General features: G+C 44.5%; 3 protein-coding genes across 3 annotated transcripts; all 3 read left to right on the top strand.

The window, feature by feature from the left end:
* Window positions 1-2,371: 2,371 nt before the first annotated feature.
* On the top strand, window positions 2,372-3,218 carry LOC115651101 (olfactory receptor 1019-like). The gene is given in 2 exon segments (XM_030561983.1): window positions 2,372-3,178; window positions 3,180-3,218. Coding segments are annotated over 2 exon segments (846 nt in total).
* Window positions 3,219-9,505: 6,287 nt separating this feature from the next.
* Window positions 9,506-10,447, top strand: LOC115651100 (olfactory receptor 1009-like). The gene has a single exon (XM_030561982.1). It carries the CDS (start codon window positions 9,509-9,511, stop codon window positions 10,445-10,447), a length of 939 nt encoding a protein of 312 aa, XP_030417842.1. The 5' UTR covers window positions 9,506-9,508.
* Window positions 10,448-18,464: 8,017 nt separating this feature from the next.
* LOC115651099 (olfactory receptor 1019-like) lies at window positions 18,465-19,412 on the top strand. The gene has a single exon (XM_030561981.1). The coding sequence runs from the start codon at window positions 18,474-18,476 to the stop codon at window positions 19,410-19,412; it is 939 nt and encodes a 312-aa protein (XP_030417841.1). The 5' UTR covers window positions 18,465-18,473.
* Window positions 19,413-26,187: the final 6,775 nt, after the last annotated feature.

The following is a 26,187-nucleotide window of genomic DNA, read 5'->3' as shown; positions in this document are numbered from 1 at the left end:
GAAACATTTTGTAGCTGGTGGTTCAAACCAAACACACACACAAAACAAATGTTTATATGGAAAGTGCTCAGAGGTTTAGAACATTAGAATCAGCTGAATAGGGATGAATTAGTGGGCAGAGTGCAGGTGAAGCTGAAACCTTAGCAAACACAATTCCTCATGGAGTCTCATTGCTTATTATGTGATACTCTGGCAAAACTGATCGCTCTACAATATACCGAATGTGCTATAAATATTGAGCAGGGTGAAATTTTTCAGCTGAAACTTTTCAAGCTAAAATTTGCAGATTCAGCAACATCGAAGTGTTTCACAAATTCATGTTAGTTTTGCCGCAATGTGTCGGTCAGAAAAAACTCTCAAAATAATTCCGCAAAAATCAAGTTTTTTTTCTTGAAATGACATTTCATTTCAAAACACCCTGTACTTTTATTTAAAAAATAAACAAACATCAAAAATGCTTGAAATCAAGCCAAACAGTTTGTTTCAGGTCAAACAAAACATTTCTTTGACTTCTGTTTTTTTTTCTAATTTCATCTTGTTGAAAATTTTGAAAGAAAAAAAATGGTTCAGTCCAAAACAATTTGGTCCCCCATTTTTTTTGGAATGGCAACACAACCAACATTTCTGTTATTCACACAACTATTAAATGTCTTTGCTTGTTTATTTATATGTGTGAATCTTGATGTTGTGCAATGGACTTCATTATTCACCAGCCATGAGTGTGACTGTAACTTCCTCTCCCTCCCCTTCCCGTCCAGCTTTTCTATAAAAGGCATGAACTGAAGCCATGGATCAGGGGAACCACACAGTGGTGATGGAATTTGTTCTCCTTGCACTTTCCCACTCTCGGCAGCTTGTATTTTTTGTCCTGTTCTTACTGTCCCACATGGTGATTGTTCTGGGCAATCTCCTCATCATGGAGATGGGCCAGCTGGAATGAACCATTGTAATTCTCTTGATGCCAATAGGGCTATGATGATTTACATCAGCTGAGAATCTGGCCCAACAGTGCTACACAGCAGGGGAAATGTCCACTCCTCATTCTGGACACCGAAATAAGAGAAGGCTTCTGAAAATGTAGTTTTACTCACATGTGCCACATAAGTGGTATTGATGGTAAACATTAGGAACAGAATCGGGTGGAAGAGAAAGAGATTCTGTGGGTTACACCCACAGAGATGTGTGTGTGGGATAGTGGAGGGGCTGCTGGTTGGGACTGAGGGGCAGCGGCAGAGCTGAGGGGTGGGTCAGGGAATCTAGGACTGGCATAGCAGTGGGGCTGCAGGTCAGGACTAAGGGGCATTAGCAGAGCAGACTGTGTATGCGGGGAGCCCAGGTCTAGGGCCTGCCGGTTGGGATCAAAGGGTGTTGGCAGAGCTGTGTGTTGTAAAACTCAGGATTGGAATGGTAGGGGGCTGCAAGTCAGGATGGAGTGCCATGGGCAGAGCTGTGGGGGTGGGGAGCCCTTTTCAGCAGCTAGAGGAACATGATGTCAGATGTATTTCATTGCATTAATACAAAGTAAGGTGGGGAGGGGTGGAGGAGTGATGAACTATTAAGCAACACAGCTAAATTCTATAATAAGTGGGAAGCCCAAGAAAATGACTTGAACATCATTGGGGAACATTCAAGGAAGACCCTTGCTCAATATGCAGGAGCAGTTAAAAAAAAAAACCCAGAGAACAATAATGAAAATATTATAATCATGATGTTGTCTATTTTTTTGGATTTTCCATCAGGGAAATGGAAAAGAAATATGTCATTTTAGGTTGGGTCGAACACAATCTAAATATTTGGGTTCGTTGACCAGAATTGAAATATTTTGTCTCAGGTCAGTTCAGTGTTAATCTGAGTTTGCCTCAGTTGCTATGGGGCTTCATAGGAGACACCATAACGATGAGCACATTATAAGCTTTAAAATGATACCTTACAAGGCACACTTTGTACAAAATTTATCATAATCCTTTGAGAAAGGGGTACAGCATGTCACAGGTGCATTGTGGGAGATGTGGTCCAGTTGGAGTTCGGCCCATAGAGGAGAATGGAGGCCTGAGGCAGATCAGGAGGACAGAGACTGATGTGAAACCAAGATGAAACAAAACATATTGATCTGAGAATGTCAAAATATTACATTCTGTTTGAAAGTGTCAAAATGAACCATTTCCACATTTCCAAATCAATATTTTTTGGAACTTTCCATTGAGTGAAAAAAAAATCATATGCTGCCTTTTATTCTGATTCAGAATAAAACCAAAGTCATTGGCATCTGTATCTATTGTTTAGTGGAAGTTCATTTCAATGACTGTGTCTCACTCCCACAGAGTTTCACCATTTGCCTTCTGTCTCATCGAAAAACGGACAAGCTGTTGACATGGATCGAGGAAACAGAAGCACCATGGTCCACGAGTTCATCCTCGTGGGATTCACAGACAGTCCACAGCTGCAGGTTGTCCTTTTTGTGGTGTTCCTAATGATCTATACGATCACCCTGCTGGGCAATCTTGGGATGATAGTGTTAATCAAGATTGACCCCCAGCTTCACACCCCCATGTACTTCTTCCTCAGTCACTTGTCCTTCTGTGATCTCTGCTACTCTTCTGCCATTGTTCCCAAGATGTTGCTGAACTTCTTAAGAGAGGACAAGACCATTTCCTTTGCTGGGTGTGCAGCACAGTCTTATGTGTTTGGTTCTTTCTTGGATGCGGAGTGCTTCCTCCTGGCTGCGATGGCCTATGACCGTTGTATGGCGATCTGCAAGCCATTGCTTTACAAAATCACCATGTTCAGGCAGCTATGTGTCAGCCTGGTAGCTGGGGCATACACAATAGGTTTGGTGGATTCGCTAGTTCATACCCATTTCACCTTTCGGTTGTCTTTCTGCAGCTCCAATGTCATCAATCATTTCTTCTGTGATGTTCCTGCACTGCTAGCACTCTCCTGCTCTGACACATGGCTCAACGAGCTCCTGCTCTTCATCACTATGATTGTGGTGGAGATTAGCACCACTCTCTTGATCCTGGTCTCCTACCTCTACATCCTCCTCACGATCATACAGACCCGCTTGGCTGAGGGGAAACAAAAAGCCTTCAGCACCTGCGCCTCCCACCTCCTGTGTATCACCATCTTCCATGGGACTCTTCTTTTCATGTACACTCGGCCCAGTTCTAGCTACTCCCTGGACACTGATAAAATGGCCTCCGTGTTCTACACGGTGGTAATCCCTATGCTGAATCCCCTCATCTATAGCCTGAGGAACAAGGACGTGAAGAACGCCCTGGGGAGAGTAATGTCAAGAAATTATTTTTCATCCTCTCTATATTAACATGTCTCGGAATAATGGGCAGGGATGGGAGGCAGGGAAAATGGTGCAGCATCCCTGCTGATAGCGCCTTGCAAAAGATGGGGCTGAGCAGGTTCACTGTGCTCATATGTTTAAGATTGCACAGTCAAACATGGAGGCATCCAAAACCAGAAGGCACTTTTTAAAAGCTAGCAGCTCCAACTGAAATGAGGAGGGGGATGTTACTGAGGTAGAATATATTGGCCAGGGACGGAATTTGATCAATGTCCTGTAAATAACATTCCCGAATGCTAGTGTCACCCCTCGTACCGTGGGATCTTTATTAGCTGCAAGTGACGGGGAGACTGACTCAAGAAGCATAGCATCCTACAAAGGTCTACTAGAGTGTTAGTAGCATCACGCTTGACAAGGATGCTTCTGTAGTTAAAACACTAGTTCAGGTTCAGATGACCTGAATGCAGCTCTGAACTCTACCATAGGTTCCCTCCATGGACTTGGTCAAATTACTCCTCCTCTTTGGCCCTCAGTTCTTCATCTGTAAAGCAGAGGTGATAATGCTTCTTTTGTCTTGTCTATTTAAACAGCAAGCTCTTTGGGGCAGGACTTGTCTCCACCAGGTGCTGGTACAGCATTCAGCACCATGAGCCTGCCTGACACTGCTGGGCTACATGATAATTGTGTATTTGATGGATATGAGCATTTATACTGTTATGCTCCTTTGAACAACTCATATTTTCATCTTGTCCTTTCATACGATGGGGCCTAATTGTAAAGATCATTGTTTTATCCCAAATAAAATATTTTAAAAATCCTTTCTATAAAAATCACAGTTTTTCTGCCTTCTTAACATAAACCTAATAGAGCAAATGGGGTTTCTTTCCCTTGGGGACAAGGGATGGTGGGTAATACAGGAGTAAGGAAATAAAATACATTACACAGTACTCGTGCAGGCTGCACTTAATTTGTAATAAATGAGGTGCCAGGGCTCGAGCAATTAGGTTCTGGGGCTCAAACTATTTTTTTTTTACATTTGTAAAGGATGCAGAAAACCCAGACGTGCTGGTCTGTGAACTGTTGAGCCTAGAGGTGCCAGAGTGCAGAGTCTAGGAATTTACTGTGTTCAGGATTCCAGCGGGAAGAACATTGAAGCTCAGGTTCAATTCACTGAGTAGCATTGTGTGCTGACTTTTTGCAGTTTACAGCATACTTGCACTATGTGCAACACTTTCTGCATGCATAGGGTTACCAGATAGCAACTGTGAAAAAACAGGACGAGGGTGGAGGGTAATGGGCACCTTTATGAGAAAAAGTCCTCTCAAATGAGACTGTCTCTTTAAAAGTGGGACATCTGGTCACCCTATCCATACAGGCTCATACCAGAACAACAGTACTAATGAAGGCAAGCAAATAAACCCAACCCTAACAGGATAATAGAGCAAGAATTATGTTCAGTTTGACATTTTTCCCACTAGGCGGCATAGCACCTTCTAGACACTGTTAATACTTTGCCTGTTGCTGTAGCCATGTTATTAATAGTGGTATTTCAGCCTATCTGAAATCATGCCATATGCTGCAGTGTGGAGACCAAGAGTGTAAAGAGTGACTAGTGCCTTAAATTTATGGCATGTTCAGCCACAAAAGCCCACGAAAGCTTATGTTCAAATAAATTTGTTAGTCTCTATGGTGCCACAAGGACTCCTGTTCTTTTTGCATAAAAGGGCTGATTTTCAGAACATGCTTGAGCACTCTCCCAGGCCCTGTGAGGGCATCTCATGTTCCATACCCCAAAAGGGAGGCATCCAAACGCTCTAATTTGAAAATTGTTGCCGGCGTGTTTAATTACACAGAATGTGGTAGAAACCTGTGGGCATCTCGGCCTTGATTGGTAGCAGCTGTGCAGCGGTGCCCAGTCTGCATTGCACCTGGCAAGTAGTAAATTTCCTAGTGCAGGTAAGATCCCTGAGTTAAGCTTTCTCAGGTAGACCCCACTGTACAGCCTGATTCTGATATCCCTTATCCTGCTCGAGGTCAGGAGCAACACCTCTGAAGTCAAGGGAGTGACAAGGGATGAAATAAGAGCTTAGACAAACACCTGTCAAGATCGACCGCTCCCTCCACTCCCATGTTCTTCTTCCTATGTCACCATTGTGAGTGAGGTCACAGTCAGCTAGCTGGACCTGGGTGTGCTCTTGACCAGTGTGCTCTGTGGCAGGATTCCACGTACCAAGCCCCCGAGTGCAGCCTAGCAAAGAGCTGCAATTCTTTGGTGGCATTGATTCACCACTTACACCCGCTGCTTGTAGATGGTTTTATGACTGGCTGGTGATTTTCTATTCGCTCTTGTAGCTCACTAAGGACCTGATGCTGCAAGCACACGTGAGCTTAATTTGAAGCTCATGCAACTGCCTCTTGATTTCCGTAAAGCTCCTCATGTTAGCCCAGCTAAGCATCTGCGAAAGTGGTTTGCTGGCGTGAGCCCTAAGAGCTTGTGTGGGAGGGGAGGTGGATGTGACATGGGCAGAGCCGTTGTTTAATGCTATTTTTTTCTTATGTCTGCTAACTTAATAGGGATCAGGCTTCAGCTGGGCACCTTGGTGGCCCCCAATCCAGCCTTTGGCTCAGTTCAGCCCTCCCATTACAACTTAGGGCCGCCTTGGAGCTGCACTGGGTCTCAATGGATCAACAGCCCCTCAACAGCGGGGGATCCCTAGTGGTGCTATTGCCACCTAGTGGGGAAAATGTAAAACTGAATAGAATTCTTGCTCTTTGCAACAATAATTAATATAATTCCGTTAGGGTGGGCTGGTTTGTGTATTGAAATACTGTTGTTCTGGAATGAGGCTGTAGTGTGCTGGGCCAGGCTCAACAGAGCACAAGGGCTCTCTGGCCACACCTTCTTTTCTCTGGCCACACCCCTAAACTGGTGATGGGCTAGGGATAATGGTGCAGATATGACTACCCCTATTCTACATTACCCAGCAACTCACCCATGTCAGGGGACTCCTCAACTTGGTGACTGGGTTGGCTTTGCACCCCCTTCGTGCTACCAGCCTGATGCACAGGGGCTGGAAAAGGAGGAAGGATTTGGCTCATCCTGGAAAATCATATGAAGTGCAACATAACATCTCCCAGTGGAAAGGAGGGTGTCTGTCTCTATGAGAGTACAAGAGATAGAGCTTTCCTGAATTCCATGCTCACCTCCTACCCGGCATTCATAAATGGCTGAGGGACTTATTTCTCTTTCCACCATGAGACATTCATTCACTGTAACAGGACTTCTCTAAAGACATGCTGTACCATTGACAAATTCAGACTGAAAATAAGGTGCACGTTTTTATCAGTGAGGGTAATTAACCACTGGAGCAATTTACCATGGGTCATGGTGGATTCTCCATCAATGACAATTTTAAAATCAAGATTGGAGGGTTTTTTAAAATCTGCTCTAGGAATGATTTGGGGGCAATTCTCTGGCCTACACTGTACAGGTAGTCAGACCAGATGATCACAACGGTCCCATTTGGCCTGGAAATCTATGAATCTAGGTTCTGATAGAGCCTTGCCATCCTGTGTGACATCACTAGAAGGCAGAGGGATAATCATAGAATATTAGAGTTAGAAGAGATCTCAGGAGGTCATCTAGTCCAATTCCCTGCCCAAAGCAGGACCAACACCAACAAAATCAATAATGCAAATTCTGTCTTCATTAGCTTGACTAGGGACAAGGGGCTGCTGCTAGGACATTCTCTATGAAAGTATTGTGTTGAAAAGGTCCATCTATATTACAGAAATAACCGAGTCGTGGGATCTGTAGGAAGAGAATTCAACTTTGCAGTACACTTGAGCTGCTGGTGTTGTAACTGAGTCACATCACAAGACTATAGCTATGGACACTAAAGCTCTTGACTTATGAGGAGAGGCTGAGGGAACTGGGGTTATTTAGTCTGCAGGAGAGAAGAATGAGGGGCGATTTGATATCTGCTTTCAACTACCTGAAAGGGGGTTCCAAAGAGGCTGGAGCTCAGCTGTTCTCAGTGGTGGCAGATGACAGAACAAGGAGCAATGGTCTCAAGTTGCAGTGGGGGAGGTTTAGGTTGGATATTGGGAAACACTATTTCACTGGGAGAGTGATGAAGCACTGGAATGGGTTACCTAGGGAGGTGGTGGAATTTCCTTCCTTAGAGGTTTTTCAGGCCCGGCTTGACAAAGCCCTGGCTGGGATGATTTAGTTTGTGTTGGTCCTGCTTTGAGCAGGGAGTTGGACTATATGACCTGCTCAGGTCTCTTCCAAACCTGATCTTCTATAATTCTATGACACTTATGTTATTGGACAAAAGAGATTCCTTATCCCAAAGGGCACCAGCTCTGATGAGTGAGAGCTACAGGAGGAGGTGGAAATGGCCTGAGAACCAGGGGTAGAGGAAGAGTAGGGGGCAGTGTGAAGGAGCTGACAGGAGAAGACTGAGGATGAACAAGTTAGAGGAAGAGAGAGGAACCTGGGAAAGGGGATGAATGGAAGGAGATGCAATGCTAGATTGTAACCTTACCATTTGCCCTAAGTATGGGTCAGTAGGTAGCTGCACCACCCAAGGAGACAAGGAGTCACAGTTTCTGTCATGCTTCATGAGGGGAGGAATAACTAATCATCCTGGAGTAGCCTACCCCCTAACCCACCAGGCAGAGTGCAGGCAGTCAGCTACTCTCTAGCTGGCGAGTAAGGGGCTGGAGCCGGGGTTCCTCCCACTCCTTGTCATCCTCCCCACCTGCTTGTTCCCAGAGGGGTATATTGAGTGAGCAGCATTGAGCAAGGGGCCAGGGGAGAGGCCTTATTCTCCCTAGCTGAGGAAGGACTGTGACAATTTAGCCCTGAGAGAGGGGAAAGGGAGAATGAAAATCATGCCATGGAAAGGCTTAGGGAAAAGAGATGGGGAGATGTGAAAGGAAGGGGAGCGAAGGGAGAATTAAACATAAATATATAAATAAAGGAGATATTGTTGGTTAAAATTATTCAGCAGAGCGTGTGGGAGTCAGCATGGGACACCAGACCAATTCTGGGGTGGTTTTGCTGTAATTAGAGTCTTGGGGTTGGAAGAAGGACAACAAAATCATTTCGTAGAACAAGAGCGGATTTGGAGACACAGACATCTCACACTAGGGTAACTCTATTGACATCTCATTTTCTCTCTCAATCTCCTTTCCTCCCCACTCCCATGATATTCATCACACCCACTCCGCTCTTCACCCAGCTCCCAGTGAAAGCAACAGAATGAAACATACTCCTGGCTCTGCCCTGGGTAACTCTGCAGAAATGGGACTGTTTAATAACAAACAAAGCAAAGGGTGCAACAGATTAAACCCCAGGGTATGAGTTACATTTGGGGTGGCTTTGGCTGACCAGGGCATTTTAATTGTGTTGTGCATCTTGGTGAACACGATTGCTTCAGGGATCAGGTCCCCCAGGTCACCAAGAACAGTGTGAAACCTCCTGAATTCTCCAGAGTAGCAGCTTGAAGCAAAGACACATATCTCTGTCTTCTGCAGGTACATGCAGTTGGACTGAATCATGCTTGCATACAAATTCAGACACTACAGTCATCAGCGAGGATTGAACCAAGACCTTTGGAAGCGAAAGCATCGCTTTCTATGTCTTGTGCTAAAGGGAAAAAAACCCTCATCTTTTGGAGAAAGTAACAGTTTACAGGTGCGTGTATGTGTGCATTATATTATGACTCTGGGATTTCATACAAACAAATGTAAAGCCGATTTTCATTTTCTGAACAGGCTTAATTATCACCCTAAGTAACTGGGTCACAATAAGTAACCCAGAACTGAAATGCCAGAGCACAGAGCTCACCTTGTATGAATTGGGAAAAACAAGGGGTGAGAGTTTCTTTTAGAAATTCTCATGCAATAGTTAAAAGTCACTATTCACTGCTGTGCTTAGAGGCCAGCAATGCCCATGTTTGGGGCATAGTTAACCCAGCTGTTCTTACATTTATGCTGTGTATTCATTTTATCAGATAACTGGAATGATCAGCTCTGAGCCTCTGGGTCGATGGACTAAGGCCTTTTCTTGATTCAGCAGGCGAGTCCCCTAAGAAACTAACCTCCATCATTTCTTTATTTCCTCTCCTTATAGCGAAGGGATAGAATTCCTGAGCTGTCTGCCTGCCCACATCACCGCAGCTCCCTGATCTTGGTTCTGTGGAGATGGAAAAGGGAAATCACTCAATGGTGACAGAATTCATTCTCTCGGGGCTGACAGATCGTCCAGAGCTTCAGGTCCCTCTCTTTGTGATGTTCCTAATGATCTACATTGTCACCCTGGTAGGGAATCTGGGAATGATTGTGTTAATCCAGATTGACTCCCGTCTCCACACCCCCATGTACTTTTTCCTCGGTAATTTGTCTTTCTGTGACCTCTGCCTTTCCTCGATAATTTCCCCTAAGATGCTGCTGAACTTCTTAGCCGAGAGCAAAAGGATTTTGTACAATGCCTGCGCTGTGCAAATGTATCTCTTTGGTACTTTTGGTCACGTCGATTGCCTCCTGCTGGCTCTGATGGCATATGACCGTTATGTGGCTATCTGTAACCCACTGCTCTATACGGTCACCATGTCCAGATGGCTCTGTCATCAGCTAGTGGCTGGGGTGTATGTTGTGGGCTTGCTGGACACAATGGTACACACCATTTTTACTTTGCGTTTATCATTCTGCAGCTCCAATGTCATCAATCATTTCTTCTGTGATTTTCCACCGATATTGTCGCTCTCCTGCTCCGATACACGCGTCACCGAGATTTTGAAGTTTGCCTTGATTGGCTGCGTGGTGGTGAGTAGCATTGTGATCATTCTCCTCTCCTATGCCTATATCATCATCACTATCCTGCGGATCCACTCTGCCAAGGGTAGGCGCAAAGCCTTCTCCACTTGCACCTCCCACCTAACGGCTGTGGCCATGTTCCATGGCTCCCTCCTCTTCATGTATTTCCGACCCACCACCAATTACTCCCTGGATACTGACAAAATAGCCTCTGTGTTCTACACGGTGGTGATCCCCATGCTGAACCCCCTCATCTACAGCCTGAGGAACAAGGAGGTGAAAGATGCCCAGTGGAAAGTGATACACAAATTGCTAACTTTCTCTTGAGCCTGTTTACTCCATACTGAGTTACTGATTGGGAGGTGGAAGCAGGAGAACTCAGTTCCCACTCCACTGCACTCTCATTCCTCATCATGCTTATGATCATTGTGAATTATTTGTATTGTTTTTTTTCTCTTCTGTTTTGTTCCAACAATATCTGGCAGCCCCAGAAAGTTTCAAGAAGGTTGTGACACTTCCTTGGGGAATTCAAGACTGTCTTTCTAGTGCATCAGTGAGCAAGGGACTTGCAGGGGCTAAATTATGTGTCAGCTCTCTGACTCGCCAGTTTGTTAACCCTCCTGCATCCCCCCAACTAATCTCCTCCAAAGCTCAGCCAGCCTTTACTTTGCCTCGCATGTCACCTCAGTTGCACTCCAAGCCTGAAAGTTCCTTGAAACGTGTTCCCCGGCAGTATCCAGCCCCTATCCCTGGGCTCTCACAGAAATGACTGAGTCCACTGTCTCCAGAGAGATAGTATACACACCAGGTTGCTAGATCAGGTGAGGATTTGCCATTCTTCAACAAAAAAGCTTCAAAAACAGACTTCAACGAGAAACTTGCAGAACTGGAAATAATTTACAAATTCGACACCATCAAATTAGGCCTGAATAAAGCCTGGGAGTGGCTGGGTCATTACAAAAATAATTTTCCCTCTATTGATATTCACACCTTCTTGTCAACTTCTGGGAATGGGCCACATCCACCCTAACTGAATTGGCCTCGTTAGCACTGGCTCCCTCACTCGGTAAGGCAACTCTCATCTTTTCATGTGCTGTATATTTATATCAGCTTACTGTATTTTCCACTCCATGCATCTGATGAAGTGGGTTATAGCCCATGAAAGCTTATGCCCAAATAAATTTGTTAGTCTCTAAGGTGCCTCAAGGACTCCTAGTTGTTTTTACTGATACAGGCTAACACAACTACCACTCTGAAACCTCTGGGACAGTGAACTGAATACCAAAATGGCACCTAGGGGTGGGGAGGTAGGGCAGCATTTTTTGTAAAAGAGAAATAAACAGGAAAAAAAAGTCATATACTACACAACATATTTATACCACATCACCATGTTTACTGTGAGTTCTTGCTTTTAGGTCTACTTGAAAAGATTCTAGACTCTGAAGAGCGGGGATTCAGGGAACATTATAGCTCAGGGCACTGTGAATGGGACATGGACAGAGCTGGACCTGCTATCAGCTTGCTGGAAAAAAAATATTCCGCTTCATCCCAACCAAAAACTACCCCAAAATATCGATGAATCAAAAAAGTCAACAAAGCAAAAAATATTCATTTTAGGTTGAATGAATCATTTCAATACTACTACTTTCAGCACCGATGCATGGGAAGGGCGAACTGAGTCATGCATCCTTTTTTCACAGAGGCCCATGCAGGCCCACTCACTTTTCGGTCAGTGTCCCTCCCCCCATTTTCAAGAGTCGCTCCTGATCACTTTACCATCTCCTCCTCTGACATGGTGCCCAATTCCTGGCCAAAAGAAAAGTGACTAAAACTATTCATGGAAAGTTTCCTCCTCTTCTAGCTACATTTTGTGTCTTGGTCATTGAGTCAAGTGATGATGATGACCAGGGGAGTGCACAAAGGGGAATGGACCCTCAGAATCTCTGCCACTTCCTGCAGCTTCTGAACCAGCCCCTGCCCCAACATTGCCTCCCCCAAGCCCCTCCTCCCCCCTTTCTGGCAGGGTGGAAGTTGAGCTGACCATGGCTGGAGAGGTGCCTGGGAATGGCACTCCAGCTAGCACTCCCGCTGAGCCCCACTAGATGGCACCTAGAAGGGAAGATGGGCTGACAGCAGAGTTCTGCTGGGAGTGGGGGCCCAGGAAGCCTGTGGAGCCCTGTTTCTTTCTCACCCGCAGCCTCCAGTAACGGTTCAGAGCCCAGAACAATGGGGGGTGGAGGCAGTGGGGTGCTGAGGGGATGGGTGAGGATCCCACAGAGGCAGTGGGAGCTAAGGGGGGGCAGCGGGGCCTGGGGGTATCGGGTGGGGAGGTGTCAAAGTTTAAAATGTCCCCCCCCAAATAGTCACATTTAAATCCCCGCACATGTCCCTGATTATGAGTAGAACGGGTTATGGGGCCTTTCAACTTCAAGGCCCTTTGTGCATCTTGGGGTTAAACGGCTAAGGGAATGGACCATCTGAACACTCAGCATTCTTGATCTTAGCCTCAGTAGGCAATGCTAAAGGCCTCATAAAGTGTGCTGGTATCTGCTGACATGTGCAGTAAAACTAGGTAGGTAGATAGGTAGCTAGATACTTCACTGCAGGGTTCACTGAGTGGATGTTTTCAGAAAACATCATACAATGTAATCCTATAACTTCACATGCCACACATATTTTATCAGGACAATACTGATCAGCAAATTATGAGTTTTCCAGCAGCACATTATAAGGCATACATTAAAAAGCCAACAAAACAAAAAATCCTCAAACAATTCCATCCCCACCACAAGCTACACTCTCCCAAATACTAGAAAAAAAAATCAGCTATTCAAACATATGAAACATAGAATGTGAGAGAACTACTGTCTGTGAAACACACCAAACAGATGTAGCCACACCCATACCCTTATGTACTCAGCAGCACAATCAGAACAATTTCCATGGGAACAACCCCTGGATTGTATAATAACACCCTTTAAAGTTTAAGGGAATGTGAAAGTATTCTATTGCCATGAAACTCTTCACTCTCATCCCTCCCACCTCCAAAGAAACACACAGCAATGGCTCATAGTGTGTTTAACCTGCTCCCAATTGGTACATAACTTGGGGACCCAGCTGTGGAGGGGACCAAGCAGGAGTTAACATGGATTAGAATTTTGTTAACATCTGGTGTGGTCTTGGTGAAGTCTGGAGCTACCTCCATATCCCAGACAGTTCATAAAATAAGCCTTCCAAGGAAACCTAGGACAGGGGCCAAATTCTGCAAACCCAGTGTTGCTCCTTCAATGACTCTTGCTAGATTTGACATCCCTCTGCTCTCATTCATTAAGGGATGAATACAGTCCTACATTTTGGGGAGATGTTTAAACAAGTGAAAACTCCCTCTCAGTGGATCTGTTAAGGAATGAAACAGGTTTGATTGAAGCCCCACCCTTCTGTGTGAAATCACTAGAGAGCAGGGGGATAATGCACATTCTCGCTTCCCTAGCTTGACTGGGTTCCTGGGTATGAAAATGGGGTTGCTGTTAGGGCAGTCTCTAAGGAATTCATTTAATGCCTTTAGGGGTCTGTAACTGTGTGGCACCCACCTCTCACAAGCACCCCTTCTGGTTGGGTGTGTCCACAGTCTTTAAATAGTCCCAGCCCTGGTATCTGGCCATAACCCCAGTGCTTCCTATCTGGAGACAACAATTTTGCTTTTTCTGGGTCCTTCTGGGCCTAGCTCTCCAGATGGTCCTCTAAGTAGTTTGATCCCTTTTACTGTGGTTCAGCTGAAGGCCACTTCCTCAGTGGCCCAAACACGACTCCAGGTCCCAGCCCAGGGACCTAAGACCAGCAGCCACACATCACTGTATCCCCTTAATTAACTGCTTTCAGCTCCCTTGGGCTACTGCCACATAGCCCCATCCCTGACTCATGCTTCACCTTTACCTCAGGGCAAATGTACGTTCAGACCTATCAGCCAGCCAGGAGCCCTTTCTTACTGCACCAGACCACGTCTACACTAGCCGCTGGATCAGTGGGTAGTAATCGATTTGTCGGGGATGGATTTATCACATCTTATCTAGACACGATAAATCGATGCCCATACTCCGCCTTGGCAGGAGGAGTAAGTGGAGTCATCGGGGGAGCCAAGGCGGTCGACTTGCCGCTGTGAGGATGGCCAGGTAAGTCAAACTAAGATACTTCGACTTATCTTATATATCTTATATCGACCCCCCCACAGTGTAAACAAGTCCACAGTTCCTGCCACTTCTGAGCTGTCCATGGTGCTGCAGTTCCCTTTAACGAGCCAGGAGTTCAATCGCGCTACAGTGATTGACACCAGTGAGGGATCTGGGCCACTGACTTCTATGAAGCTGTGTCAATTTACACCACCTGGGGATTGGCTCACTGACTTCATTTGAAGTGACACAGATTTTCTATAGATTCATGAGTTCTAGTCTGACCATTGGCTAACACAGGAACCTCACCCACTAATGAAAACTAGAACATCTCTTTTAGAGAGCAATCCAGTCTTGATTTAAAGATGTCAAGTGATTGTATTTTGGTACATTGTCCCATTCATGATTCAAAACATACTCGATTCACATGAGTTGAAGATCTGGCTCATTGGCTTCAATGGAGCTAGGCTGATTTATACCATCTTGATCTGGCCCAATGACTCCCAGGGAGAGGCATCCATTTACACCAGCAGGGGGTGTGGTCTAATAGGTAGTGTCCATATTATGGTTACTTCTTTAAGCAAGTCTAGCAATATCCACCAGATGTAGGCACAGTGCAGAGAAGCCCTGAACATCCTCAGTGGGCACACATTGAGGAATATAGGTCTAATGATGCCCTGTCCGCCTGTGTGATATCACTAGAAGGCAGGGGAGTATGCACATTCTCTCTTCTCTGGCTTCACCAGGTTGCTGGGCAGGGACAAGAGGCTGCCACTAGGAACATCTCCTTGGAGGAGATTGTGCAGGAAGGGCTCATCTGTATTTCAGAAGCAACCAAGTCCTGAGACCTGTAGGAAGAGAATGGATATTTGCAATGCACAGGAGCTGTGAGGGTTCCCACTGGGTCATTTCACAAGATGAAATCCCTGGCCATGCATTGAAGAGATCCCAGCATGGAAGGGCATAGAAATTAAATTGTCCTCTCTTTCACGGGGACTTAACTATTTTTCATTCTTGAATCAATCTTTTCCTGTGAAATAAAAGGTATTTGCATAGAAAGTTGAAGGCTACTCTTTGGGTGTGAAACCCGAAAAATCAGGATCTTCATCTTCATCTCATCTGTAAAAACCTGCACTACCACCATCCAATATTCCATTTTTATAATACTGATTCCATTCAGAAGGGTAATATCCACAATTCCCACTGAGGAGTGTGTCTGGAGGGCCGTCCACGAGAGAGTAAACCTCCATGCACCTGGACCTTGGAGAGAATGCACGTGTCAGATGAGGTGGTGGCCTTGGGAGGAATAAGGAATAGGTGGTGGAGCATTTGTCTGGGGAGAGGTATTGAAAACCATTAAGGCCAGATCTTTGCTCTCTGGTATAGTTTTGGCTTTTCAGAGTACTCCCATTGACTCACAAGTAGCAAGCAGCACTAGATTTGGTGAAGGTGCTAGGTGTTTTGTAGGATAAAGACCTTATTTGCAAGCTCTTTGAAGTAGGGATCTCTCTGCAAATCCCAAAGCTATGTGTTATTGTCCTGCAGGGTGCGTAAAAATGTAATGAGTCAATCTACTCCGAGTTTTTAACTTGGTGACACACACAATGTGAAACCAGAAGAACTTTGCCTGTTTCTACAGGGCTTTGTTGCACTTGCACTGCATGGGTCATAAACACTCATTTAAAATACCCATCATCAACCACTTGATGTTTTGCTTCCCTTCATATTTTCAGTGTTGTCACTTATTTGTTTGGGGCTTTGTTTTGCTATCTGTGTTGCTTTTTTACTTATTTTTACTGTTCTCTGTGTGTGAAGTATTAATCAAATTAAGTGTTGACATTCCAGAGAAATCGTATCATGCCGAGTGAATGCCTTTTACTCTCCTTTCCAGTAAGAGAAAATATTGTATTAATATTTGCAGTGAAAGAATTTCTTTTTAACTCATACTTTTATTTAGCATCTTAAAGCTGAGCTGTGTGTGCAGATAATATGCATGCACGGTGAGTAGTTTGGTAAACTGCAGAAGTCCGCACTATGATAGTATTTTGGCAGATGCTTCATTTTTTGAGAGCAGCTTTCCCTGAAGATTTAAGTGGTCTGTGGTAGGAGTAGGTTATTTAATTAGGCCTCTGATGCATATTTTATGCTTTCCCTTAATGACCACGATGACTTTGTTTTATTTATGTAGCTGTTTTCAGGACGCCACATTTTGCTGTGTTTACTAGCTCGAGTAGTTAGAAAGGATGGTAAAATACATGTATTCCAAGGCAGTGTTAATTTTTTTATTATTTGATTTCATATTAAATAAGAATCTAAAGCAGTGCACCCTGTTAATTATCCCTTGTTTTAATATTCTTTCTTCTTCTTTCTCCATACCTATGAACTTTTAAAAATATATATTATATCTAGAATTAGTATGCACAATAAATGGCCTTGATATTGGTGCTGAATATAGCATTCAATCTGAACATGGATGAAAAAAATTAGAGGGAACATTGGTCATTTCCAGCTTTACAGAGAAACACCAAATTAACAATGGGGGGCAGATGGCTGTGGTCTCCTTCTGAGCTCCTCTGGTCATCATGTGGTCTCCATCAAGCACAATGTATGAACCTATCCTTCCTACTTTGGGGAGTAACCTAGCAAGGGAAGGGCATAGAATACCATGGTGATTGGCGTGAGATAATCTGGAGAACTCTTACATGTGTTACGGGTTTTATATATTACCTATTGAGGTTGGGACAATGAGTTGATTCTGAAACAATTAGTATGTTTCAGGTGTATCTAACTTTCTGTTCCTTTGATTCCAGACTTGTTGCTAAGGCTGGTTAAAATTATTTCTTAAAGTTTTTTAATTGGAAATTGGATTTTCAATTGAACTATTTTTTTCCATGAAATTATCTTTTTTTCTGGAAAATATAAGATTTCCATCAGAAAGACCAAACTCCCCTCCTCCCCAGACCATGGCTGCAGGACTCTGGTGATTTTCCAGAGCAGTTCAGCAAGACGAGAGACCACCCTGTCTCATGGGGGATGTAGTCCATCTGGGGAGCCTGGTCCACAGAATAGATTGGTGGTGTGTGGTATCTTATGCACCCTCATGGTATTTCTAAGCAGAAATGCTTTCAGTCTCCACAACAAATCACATTTGTGGATCATCTCTACGCAGTACCCGGCTTGCACTGAAAACAGCATGATGAAATTTACCCCTAACCTCATACTCTGTAACTCTGGTAGAAGTTGCATCATTTAATAACACAGTAGAAAAGAGTGGGACTAATTAATCCCTAGGGCATGAGTTAAATCAAGGGTGGCTTTGGTTCACTGAACCCATTAATTAGGTGTTGTGTCTCTCTGAGCTCAGGTATTCCCAGTTGCTTAAGAAATCATGTCCCATAGATCACAAATCTCACTATAAAACTTCCTGCTTGCTCCAAACTGGCAGATTCTGACCATGGGGAAAAGCCAACACATCTGTCTCTCTTTTCTAAGCAGGTACATACGATTGTCCAGTATCAGAGTTACACACACATACAGACACCACGGGGACTGGCAGGTATTGAATGCATGACCTCCAGCAGTGAAAGCCTCAGTCCCAACTTCAACCCTTTCAGCTAAAGGAGCGACCTCCATGGTTGGAGAAAATAGGCAATTACATAGTCACTGAAGCCAGTACTTTCCACTATGTCTCTGGGTTTTCATAGAGGCTAAAATAAAGGCCTAAAAGCTTTATTAGCACAGTAATCAGCTTTACCCCAACCCGACATGTCAAGCCACAGAGCTTCCCTTGCTCAAAGAGGGTAAAGCCTGACACTTCTTTCCTCTCACCCTTTCTTTAGCTAACAAATAATCTCTCCAGACTGAGATGGTTTTCACCCTGATAGTCTTACAGCAGAATCACAATCACTGTTTGCTGCTCAGATTAGTGAACAGGAGTGTCCCTGTGTGGAACATGATTAACCTGCGTGTCATTGTATTTATGCAGTGTGTATTTTATCGAACAACTGAAATGACCAGCTGTGAACATCTGCCTCTGTGGACGAAGCCCTTGCCTGAGCAGGTACTGAAGTCCATTGAGAAACTGATCTCCGTTTATCTTCACTTACTTCATTACAGAGAAGGGACAGGTTTTCTGCACCACCCACCTGCCCACATCTCTGTAGCTGCCTGATCTGTGTTCAGAGGAGATGGAAAAGGGAAATCACTCGGAGGCGACTGAGTTCATTCTCTCAGGACTGACAGATCGTCCAGAGCTGCAGGTCCCCCTCTTTGGGGTGTTCCTAGTGATTTATGGTATCACACTGGTGGGGAATGGGGGGATGATCTTGTTAATCATGAGTGACCCCCGACTCCACACCCCAATGTACTTTTTTCTCAGTAATTTGTCTTTCTGTGACCTCTGCTATTCCATGATAATTTCCCCTAAGATGTTGCTGAATTTCTTAGCTGAGAAGAAAAGCATTTCTTACACTGCCTGCGCTGTGCAACTGTATCTCTTTTACACCTTTTCAGATTTTGAATGCCTCTTGCTGGCTGTGATGGCGTATGACCGTTATGTGGCCATCTGTAAACCGCTGCTCTATACGGCCACCATGTCCAGGAAACTTTGTAAACAGCTGGTGGCTGGGGTGTACGCTGTGGGATTGGTGGATTCAATGATACACACATGTTTTACATTTCGGCTGTCATTCTGCAGCTCCAACATCATCAAGCATTTCTTCTGTGACATCCCCCCACTGCTGGTGCTCTCCTGTTCTGACACCTACATCAATGAAATTGTGATGTTTACTTTAGTGTGCTGCATTATAGTGAGCAGCCTTGTAACTATCCTCCTCTCCTATGCCTATATCACCTCCACCATCCTGCAGATCCGCTCCACCGAGAGGAGGCACAAAGCCTTCTCCACCTGCAGTTTTCACTTGACTGCTGTGGTCCTGCTTTTTGGCACCCTCCTCTTCATGTATTTACGTCCCACCCCCAGCTATTCCTTGGACACAGACAAAGTGGCCTCAGTGTTTTATACACTGGTGATCCCTATGCTGAACCCCCTCATCTACAGCCTGAGGAACATGGAGGTGAAGGACGCCCTGAGGAGAGCAATGAATAAACTCCTAACCAATTCTTGAAGCTGTTAAACTCCGTACATGTTTAGTGATGGGAAGTGGAAACAGGTGAATTCAGTTCCCAGCCCATTGCAATGTAATTTCGCAAAGCCAGTGGTCATATTGTTCATTATTGTATTGTTATTATTAATTTCTTTATATTCCAACAAGGTCTGCTGGCCCCAACTGAGATCAGGGAACAAAGCACAGAAAGTATCAGAGGTCCAGAAAGAGAGAATGATTTATGAGCTGGTGGCTAGGCTCATCCAGCTAGAGGGTGAGATGCTCAACTTCATGTCTCTGTTCCAATGGTTATTGAATTAGTTATCCACAGTAGAAAAACTAAGAAAGAGATTGAGAGGAACCCAGACTGGAATAGTACATCACTCAGGGGCATATCCATGTGCATAGTGTGACAGGTTTGGTCACAGATACCCCTATTGGATCTGTCACCTTTTCTGCTGAAATTACCTCTGAGCCCATTTTCCCTGCAAGCCTGGGTCTCCAGAACCCTGCCTTGTTGAGCCTGACAGGCTAGCCTGCTGCAACACACACCCAGGGTCTGGGCCACGGCCTGAAAGCTGTAGATCTAGACTGAAATGAGCTCAGCAGGATACCTGTCTCCAGCGCACAGACACCTAGCTCCTAATGGGATCTAAACCCCAAACAAATCCATTTTACTCTGTACAAAGTTTATACATGGTGGAGAGATAAATCTTCAACCTCTACATCACTGCAAGAGAGCTATGCACAACTGTTTGCCCTGCCAGGTAACAGTTATTTATAAATAAACAAAAGTGATTTTATTAAGTATAAAAAGTGGGATTTAAGTGGTTTTAAGTAGTAACAGACAGAACAAAGTAAGTCACAAAGCTAAATAAAACAAAACACAGAAGGGTAAGCTTAATACACCCAGAAATCAGTTACAAATGTTAACTTCTCAGCCGAAGTTGTTTCTTCAGGTAAAATCTTTCTCAGGTCAAATGCCAGTTGTGACCTGGGTCCAGCCTGTTCTCCCCCACCCCTGTGGTTGCAGTCCTTTTGTTTCCAGGTGTTTGCAGGTATCTCTGTGGGATGAGGAGGTCATCTCTTAAGCCAACTGAAGACACTCATTGTTTGCTTTCCCCACTTTATATGGAACACCCCTAAGGCGGAAAACCTTCGTTTGAAATTCCACTCCCCTCTGGAAAAGTACCAGCTTCAAAATGGATTCCAGTATCAGATGATATTGTTCCATGTCAGTGTAAGATGCCAGTGTGAGTTTGCACCTCATAAGGCTTTATGAAAACATGTTTATGAATGTAAATATGACATGACTGGAATATGTTTTATTCTACACATGCCATGTAACATATCCCTGCAAAGGTTCTGATCTACTGAATACATTCCTCCCATTTGTATGCCTTTATCATTTTTGTAATCAAAGTTATGAATATTGGCTATGTACTTGTTTAATTTTAAATAGCCACAGTGAAGCAGTTGGTCAGCTTCCTGAGAAAGGACTATTCTCAGTAAGTGCCCCATCAAGAAACACTTAAGCCAACAGTGAACTTGGAGACACCAATCCACATGTGAGCTTTCCCAGGAATGTGGCTTGGCTGGTAAGGAATTGAGTCATGCATGGACATTGACTTGCCCATGTGACTCCAAAACTCCATCTTGTAGTTGAGATTCCACACAGAGGGAGGGAGGGGTGTCCACCCACAAGAGAAACTCTATTTAAACCCTTTGGAGACGCTCCATTTTGTCTTCAGCTGGTTCAAGAGATATCCTTTGCAGGTGGGGAGGCTACCTGAAAGAAACTAGTACAAAGGACAGTAACTACAGGGGGTGTGAGTGATTGCTGGATCCAGACTAGAAGGAGACTAGTCTGTAAAAGGGACAAAGCTTTTGGAGTATTTTTAACACTTTGTAAATAGTATCAGGTCAATCCAAATGGTATTGTTTTTGACAATAAATTGTTAGTCCAGAATAAATTCACCCATTTCTAGACACTTTAAGTAATTTCCCATCATTGGGACACAAAGCAACATTTGGAGAGGTAACCAACAAACAAAATGTAATACATTCAGCTCTGTTTTGTATCATATTAAAAAGACCTCACGGGAGAGCCAGCGATCCAGACCAGCTGATGCTCTAGCCCTCTGTGTTCCATTTCCACAAAGAAAGGCACAGCAACAACATTAATTGTATGTGCTGTGCTCACCTGTTGTTCTGAGAGCAAACATGCTCCAGGGATCAAATCTCAAAGTCATCAAACTAAATTTAATCTCTGCCACTCAAGGAAGTGGCTCCTGAGGAATTAAGGGCAACATTGGTGTGGATAGCACACAGGGAAAGGTTTGACCTTTAGTCTGATTTTAGGGTATCGTGCACGTACTGCTTCTGACCTTCTCAACTCAATGTAAGTGAAGGGAGGTTAAATAATGAGGTGTCACCAAGTCATGGGATAACAGTTAGTTTCAGAGCATTTCAGCCTTTAATTGAAAGGAGAGGGAGCTGTTCATGGGAGGGGAAGGAAGGAATTATTGTGAGAGGAAAAATTTCAAATTTTCTGAACCTATTTACCTCTAAAAAGAAGGACAGAGCTTTACCAAAGGAGGCAGAAGGGTGATTGGAAAAGGAGAGAAAAATAGCTTTAATAAGGAGGGGGAAAACTCACCCATCAATTCAGGGAATGTCCATACTAAGGTCATTACAGCTTTGGTGTGCAGGAGTGCCATAGTGTAGGTGTTTTCCACATTAATGGAAAGGTTTTTCCTTCAATGTAGTTAATCCACATCTCTGAAAGGCAGTAGCTTGGTCAAAGGAAGAATTAAACTGAGGGTCAGTACAAGCTAACTGCCTCGCACAGGGTATGAAATGTTTTCCTGCCCTGTGTGACGGAGCTCTGTTGATCTAATTTTTAAGCATAAACCAGGCCTCAGAGAAGCGGCCGATGGAAAAGATCAGTTGGGAAATCTAGTCCTATCTCCCTGCCAGGGCAGAAGAATTCCCTTCGGGTCATTTTGTTCAGGCTGATTGGAAATATTCCAGCTGTCTCAGCTTCCCAGTAGAGATTATTCTGCATTATTCTGCATTCTGACCGAGCTCAGCGTCAGTCTCTGTGTGTGTGTGTGTTTGTTGTGTAGTTGGCACTGTTTGTGTAGTGGGCACTATGTCTGTGTATGTGTGTTTGGTGTGCATTGGGCATATGTGTGCGCATGTGGTGGGACGTAGAGTGGAGCTGAATGTCTAGTGTAGGCAGGTGCATGTCTCTTGCCCTGCCTACTTCTCAAGTTGGCATCCCGCCTCCTCCCAGTGCAGGGAGATCCTCCTTGTGAGATCATAGAATCATAGGACTGGAAGGGACCTCGAGAGGTTGTCTAGTCCAGTCCCCTGCACTCATGGCAGTTCGAAGTATTATCTAGACCATCCCTGACAGGTGTTTGTCTAACCTGCTCTTAAAAATCTCCAGTGGTGGAGATTCCACAGCCTTCCTGGACAAGTTATTAGAGTACTTAGCCACCCTCACTGTTGGGATGTTTTTCCTATTGTCCAATAATACAAAACAAAATAAAACAAAACACGCATGTCTAAGCTTAATACAGTAAAAACTAAATGCCGGTAAATCTCACAATCAGAGATGTTCCAATAAGCTTCTTTCACAGACTAGACTTCCTACTAATCTGGCACCATCAATCACTCACACCTGTAGTTACTGTCCTTTGTTCCAGTTTCTTTCAGGCATCTCCTTGGGGTGGAGAGGCTATTTTTTGTGCCAGCTGAAGACAAAATGGAGGGGTCTCCCAGGGGCTTAAGAAGACATTCATTTGTGGGTGGGAACCCCTTCCCCTCTCCTCTCCAGAATCCAGCTCCAAGATGAAGTTTGGAGTCACATGGGCAAGTCACATGTGCATGCATGAGTCAGTTCCTTGCAGGCCTATGCCACGTTCCCAGGAAAGCTCAGATGCGGACTGGCATCTCTCAAATTTCATTGTTAGCTTAAGCGTTTCTTGACTGGATAGTTACTGAGAACAGTCTTTTCTCAGGAAGCTGACCAAATGCTTCACTGAGGCTACTTAAATTCAAACAAATACATAGCCAATATTCATAACTCTGAATATAAAAATGATACATGGATGCAAATATGATGACTATATCCAGTAGACTGTAACCTTTGTAGAGATATGTTACATGGCCTATCTAGCATAAACTATATTCCAGTTATGTCATATTTACAGTTATAAGCATATTTCTATAAAGCATTATCGGGTGCAACATCACATTCTGTTTCATGGACTATAAATTATAGGAAATAAATACAATTAATAAAAGAATAATGGGAACAAAGCTGGCATGCTTGGAGACATTTTGTTGAAGGATCTGCGGAGATACAGTAGAGATCATCTGTATTAACCACCAGTTTAGGGAATATCCTACTTTCTGGAGTCTGCACTGACCTTGGCATTTTCAGAGAGGACTGCCCGAGGCACCTTTGGGTCACAAGAGGCACAGAATCCAGGAGGAGGAGTTATGAGTTCCTAGAGGAAGTAGGGGCATAGTGTTTCCTGGGTAAAGACCTGGAGCGACAGACTTGGGAGTTTCTGAATACAGAGATTTCTGGCTGTTGGTTGCTTCTACTGGTGTTCAGGGAAGCAGGACTTTGTGTACATTGTTTGTAATTCCTCCCCCACGGATTATACAAAAGAATAGAACTGACTTGGATGATTAATTTTTCCTTCTAATACAATCAACCCTGCATTGCCTCAGAGGTTGGCACCACTTCAGAGAAGGGGGCACCAACGTGCCTCGGAGTATTAGGCTTCAGGCCTATATGGTAGTATCTATGTGGTAGCCCTAATGTAAAGATTATTAAACTTTATGCCTAGACAGCAGTAATTTTCTATCATTGCTCATCTAAAGATCATTATGCCATATGCCTCCATGGCTCTACCTGAGTGCCATTGCTCATCTCAGTATTGTTAGACCACATGCCTTCCGGGCAATACCTGTGTAGCATTATTCACCCAAAGGCCTAAATGGTATTACCCGAGGGTCATTGCTCGCCTGCAAGGTATGTCTATAGAATGTAACTTGGGTGGCTTGAGGAGCTAGACACCATAACTACATGCCTGGCATCTTGGATTGATGTGTACTTGTGGTGGCTACCCCCTTCAGCTGCTTGTGCAACTCCATCTACACTGGAATTATCGGTGAAATATTGCTGACCTAAAGATTCTTGGGTCACAACCGACCTGGTAATATCTGTGAGGTGTTACTGCTTATGTAAAAATTATTGGGCCATAAACCTGCATAGAAGCCTCTGTCAGGTTTGGCCCACCTAAAGGGTAGGAGACCTTAAGCCTAGATGGCAGTACCTGTGTGGTTTTGCTCACAGAATGAACAGTCCTTGTTATGGCCTCAAGTGCTTACTAAGGGCAAAATTGATGGCGTTAAAAATGGTGTCAAAATGACAGTCTCATTTGCACATTTGTTTATATTTTTGTCATTGAGCCAAGTTCATATAAGAGGCGGCTCTGCTGGGTTCATCTGGAGTTACGCTGGGAGTGATTATGGCCCACAGTTTTCACTACAAAGCACTTTTTATGTTGAGGTTTCTCACATATTTGAATACGGTTTATTATAAAATCAAATTCACTCACGTTGTCTACTCAAAACCTTGTCCCTTATTTGTGATCTCTCAGTGCTCCCTCCTAGCCAGTGGTTTTAGTGCCACAACCAGGGATAAAACCGTATTGTCAATTGTTCTGTCAGGCAGAGTGAGCCGTATGAGTCCCATACAAGAGGATGTGTGCAGGACAGGAGTGCTCGAAGTGATGAAATAGCCTGGGCAGTGTGACAAATGTTAGAGAGTCTTATCTTTGCCAAATATGCCTCTACATTTATTCTCCAAGGTATGAGAACTGTGGGCCAGATTCATCAGATTGCTCTGGCCGTTTTGTGCTCTTCTAGCAAAGCTAAGTATTTAGAAACCTAGTTTAGTTAAGCCTAAGGCTTTGTCTACACTTGCAGATGTAGAGTGCCAGGAGTTAAACCAGCCCTCAGAGACAGCAACAGGGAAAGCGCTGACGTGTGTTCAAACTGACAGCTGCAAGCGCAGTGGCGTGGCCACATTTGCGGCACTTGCAGTGGCATTTGGAGTGGTGCATTATGGGCAGCTATCCCACAAAGCACCTCTTCCCGTTCTGGCACTGAGGCTAGTGGGAAGGGGATGGGGGCGCATGGCATCCTGGGTCCTATCCCACTGCCTCGTGGTGCATCACTTCACATCCCAGCAATTCATGTACTTCTGTCCATATTTGGCTCCATCTTTCAGCGGTTTTTGTACTGCAGGCTTTGTCTTCCCTTTCTGTCTGCAGGAATGGATCCCAAACTGCTGAGCAATATGCTGATGGGTCTCGCCAGCATGTCACGAATTGCAGTTGAGTTACTCCTTAAGCTACAAAGTGACAGTGAGGAGTCTGACAAGGATGTCGACTCCCATGACACATGCGACAAGAGATTGCTTGTGGCATTTATAGACATGCTCACCACTGTGGAACGCCACTTTGAGGCTTGGGAAATAAGCATTGAGTGATGGGATCACAACTTCATGCAAGTCTGGGATGACAAGCAGTGGCTGCAGGACTTTCGGATGAGGAAAGACACTTTTATGGGACTGTGCACTCAGCTCGCCCCCATCCTGCGGCGCAAGGACACGAGATTGAGAGATGCCCTGCCAGTGGAGAAGTGCGTAGTGATTGCAGTCTGGAAGCTGACAACTCCAGACAGCTACCGATTGGGTCGCTAACCAGTT

Source organism: Gopherus evgoodei, chromosome 4 (genome assembly GCF_007399415.2).
Source record: "Gopherus evgoodei ecotype Sinaloan lineage chromosome 4, rGopEvg1_v1.p, whole genome shotgun sequence".
In the NCBI taxonomy this organism is placed as follows: domain Eukaryota; kingdom Metazoa; phylum Chordata; order Testudines; family Testudinidae; genus Gopherus; species Gopherus evgoodei.
Note: the sequence above shows the minus strand (reverse complement) of the source record. Positions and strands in the feature narration are given on the sequence as shown.